This window comes from Austrofundulus limnaeus, unplaced genomic scaffold (genome assembly GCF_001266775.1).
Source record: "Austrofundulus limnaeus strain Quisiro unplaced genomic scaffold, Austrofundulus_limnaeus-1.0 Scaffold82, whole genome shotgun sequence".
Classification (NCBI taxonomy): Eukaryota; Metazoa; Chordata; class Actinopteri; order Cyprinodontiformes; family Rivulidae; genus Austrofundulus; species Austrofundulus limnaeus.
Window position 1 is genome coordinate 1828461 of NW_013952484.1, and position 3654 is coordinate 1832114.

The 3654-nt window shown below is 47.6% G+C and overlaps 1 protein-coding gene across 2 annotated transcripts in view; it reads right to left on the reverse strand.

Moving 5' to 3' along the window:
* Positions 1 to 297: 297 nt before the first annotated feature.
* zbtb2b (zinc finger and BTB domain containing 2b) overlaps positions 298 to 3654 on the reverse strand; it is a 7824-nt gene continuing 4467 nt past the window's right edge. Inside the window, exons 2-4 of one of the 2 annotated variants that reach the window (XR_001310480.1) lie at positions 2765 to 2945; positions 1279 to 2688; positions 298 to 1083 (exon numbers count right to left, since the gene is read on the reverse strand). Coding sequence is in view for 1 of the 2 variants with exons in the window: in XM_014011596.1 (XP_013867050.1) it covers positions 1332 to 2688; positions 2765 to 2937 (1530 nt within the window). In the remaining variant the exon portion in view is untranslated. Of the gene's footprint in view, positions 2689 to 2764; positions 2946 to 3654 lie in introns of both variants that reach the window. The other variant, XM_014011596.1, reaches the window with a different exon arrangement.

A 3654-nucleotide genomic window follows, 5' to 3' on the forward strand; every position in this document is an offset into this window, starting at 1 on the left:
GGTCTGCTAATGTTAGCCTGCAAGTCTACAAGGGTTAGGCTGTAGGTTTGCTAATGTTAGCCTGCAGGTCTGCAAGGGTTAGTTTGTATTTTGCCAACACATGAAAAATAACTGCAGTTGAATAAAGCACAGAAAAGAAGCACAAACAGAACTGGTCATTATCAAAAACAAGTTACCCTGTGTATAAAATGTTCAATGTAGTTTTTTAAGTCCARTATTTTCATTTTTATATGGCGCTGTACCAAAGGATATCTGGATCAATACYGGTTCTTAGCTTGATGGTTGGGGACCCTGGACTTAAAATATCAGCTTTAYTTGGACAGGTTCAACACTCCCAGCTCTAACACGTTCAGATTAGTGACCAAAGCTATTTTTTAAAAATTATTAAATGCACTAAAATCTTTACATCTTTGAAGTATAACATCTTTCTTATGAATATAGCCCTGTGTATAAAATTAGAAAAACAAAGTAAAGAAAAATCAAACAAAAACACAACAAAAACAACATATGATTTATATTTTACAGGTCAACCTCATATGGAGGGTGTGACTGGATGGATCATTAGTAACCGGAGTTATACAATATAGAAACACACAAAAWTTTAAAAATAATTAGGTAAATTAAAAAGATTTTTTTTAAATGTGGCACAACTGTAGAAAATGCACACCTTTTAAGTAGCTCTTGACCAAATGCGACAGAAAAACAAATAAAACTACATAGCTGCTGAGAAAGGTGCAGTAAATAGTTCCTACTTTACAAAACGTTCCGCTGAGCTGAAACCACAACCAGGAGACTAATGGAAGACAAAATGTACTTTGATGCATATTTACCTTTTCCTTACATTAGAGAGCAGATTGTCTCGTGTTTTTGTGCTTATGGCTACAGTTTTTCTGCACCTCGTGTGTTGAATCAGCCTTTTGTTTCTCTTCGGTTACAATATTTTTGCAATTCTGTCGCCTCACAGATGCAGCCAGCTCATCTCACAACATATTGTTTCCTCTTGACCCACCTCAGCTTCCTCTTTCCTTTTGTACTGAAAGCTTGCACGTGCAGCTGCAGCATGTATACTTTGTCTGGTTTAGCCTGATGAGTTGAGAGCATAAAGGGTGGGTTCATCATTAATATTTATAGCCTGCAATAAAGTCAGTGTAATTGATTTTTCTTCTGATTGTATAGAAAGAGAAAATTTAGCACTCAGAGGGCCTAAAAAGTTTAAAGCACTTCAAAGTTTAGGTAGACTGAGAATCTCTGCCTTGATAAATTTTGTCTTTAGCTTACCTCCAGACCATAATTTAGACAACGCGTTAAAAAGGACAAATACAGTTCTGGCACTATTCCACAAGAATATCCTCAGTTTTTATTGGTTCTAGCGGGGTGCCAGAATTGGACAAATCCGAGCCTTCATCTTTGGAAAATTCCTCCCGCTGCGGCACCGTGTTTCCTTGMAGCCCGACTAGTCCTCCTTGTGAGAAGCACAGGTGTTTGATCACCTCGCTGGGACTGGAGAAGGTCGTCGCACAAATGTTACACTTGTACGGCTTCGAGGAGCCCAAGAACATGGCCTCCATCTGGCTGCTGTCGTCGCCGGCGGCGCACAGCTCCATGCTCTGGCGGTCCACCATGGTGTACGAGTCGGCCCCCTGGTTCAGGCAGACGTGGCGGGCCGCCTGGTTGGCGCGGCAGAAGCTCTTCCCGCACGCGCTGCATTTGAAGGGTTTCCCCGTGTGGATGTACATGTGCTCGCGCCAGTGGCTCTTCTGGATGAACTTGCGCCCGCAGGTGGAGCACTCGTACTTGCGCCGCTTCACCTCCCGGTCCAGGTCGGCGTTCTCGAGGTTGTCGATGTCCGCGATGTCCGACGGGGGCGGCGTGTCCGCCTGAGAGTTCAACCCCCCCAGGCCCCAGGTGGACGTGGACACCTCTGCTTGCGGGGAGTCAGAGTTGGTTCCTGAAACGGGAGTCTGCTCGCTGTCACTGATTATCTCCACCGGTGCGATCGAGAGGCCGGACCCGCCAGCTCTGTTGCCCTTAAGAGCCCCCTCTGCTAACAGGGCGGGGTCTCCCATCACAGGCGACAGCTCCTTACTGGGCTGGAGGTTCTGAGCGTGCTGCAGGAGATGCTCCCTCAGCAGGCTCCTCTGGGTGAACCTGCTCTTGCAGAGGTGACAGGAGTAATGCTTCCTGAAGGAGGAGTTCCTCTTCATTATGCTGGGCTTCACGTGGAGAATAGCACCAGCCGAGGAACCGTCTGCGCCAAGCAGCTCCACCGCCCCCTCCTCAGCCGAGRCTTTAGCACCGCTGGTCGAGGCCTCGCAATCGGGATGTTTGGACACGGCAGAGTTAGCTGCAGCCGGCGTGGACGGAAACTTCCCTTCTGAGCCGACCTGCTCCAAGTCGAAGGGCGAGGAGAGCTGCCGGCAAGCCGGTCCTCTGGGCGACAGCGCCACCTGTTGGTCGGAGATCTGGATGCCGTAGAGCGAGGTGGACAGGTTGATGTTCTGCTCGGGTTGGGAATAYGCAGACTGGCTGGCCTCCTGCAGGAGCGGGTAGGCGTGCAGGAAGCGGACCCCCTGCTCCAGCCGTGCAGGATCAATCAGCTGGGGGGCCAGCTTGCCCGTGTACATCAGGTTGAGGAGGTAGCTGAAGATGTCGGGCTGTATGTCGGCCGCTTTCAGACGCACACAGTCGCTGAAACAGAAACACGCTGTGGTTAACTCGTGGAAATTTGTGATAATGCCTTTTAACAGCAAAAACTACAAAAGACCTGTCCTGGTGAATAAAAAGCATCCGGAAGTAGTTGGAGAAGGCAGCGAGAACGGCCTTGTGGGCTTTAAAGAAGACATCTCCGATAGCCACAGTGCAGTCACACAGGAAGCCAAATTCCCTCTGAGCGTTAAGCTGTTGCAGCAGGATAAGACCATGGTTGGCCAACTCCATTCTTCAGCCTGCACGAAGAAAAAACACACAAGCAGCGATGAGTTTCCTGTCGCGAAGCACACAAGTTGTGTTTTTGACCACAGACAGTCAGGATGTCAGTGGTGATCTAAGGCTAAGCTTCACACAGCTGYGAGGAACTATTGAGAAACACTGGAGAAACCATCGTAAATCAGACAMTGAACAACAAACTGTAACGTTCATTTAAAATGATCAAAACTGGCGTTTTAAAAAAAGGCTGCACAAAACCAGAAAAATGGATAAACTCAAGCATTTTTTTTCCAGATACGAGGTCAAATTTAGCTGAGCATTTTCCTCAACAACACTGCACCACAGCTTTATGTAAAACCCTGGCTTTAACTGTTGAAGTCAACCCTGTTCGCAAAAAAATCTAAGTTTTCACAGTAGCTTTGACAAATAGTGTCTTCTTTAGTGGACAAATAATATTTTTACAACATGACTAAAATAAAAGCAGAAATCCTTTTCAAGTCAAACTTTAGAGACGCTTCAGAACCGCCTGCCGACCAATCCGACGTGTTTTGTTGACCCTAAAGGTCAGTGGAGGAATCAAGAGGGCTTCGGGCCATCACATGATCCGGGTTATGGGTGTCGACACGCACATTCCAAGACAGAGAGCCGGTTCTGCCCCCCTCTACAGCGAGGTGTGGGAACGGCGACTCTCCTTCCTCCGATACTTCGCGCACACGCACGCACGCGCGC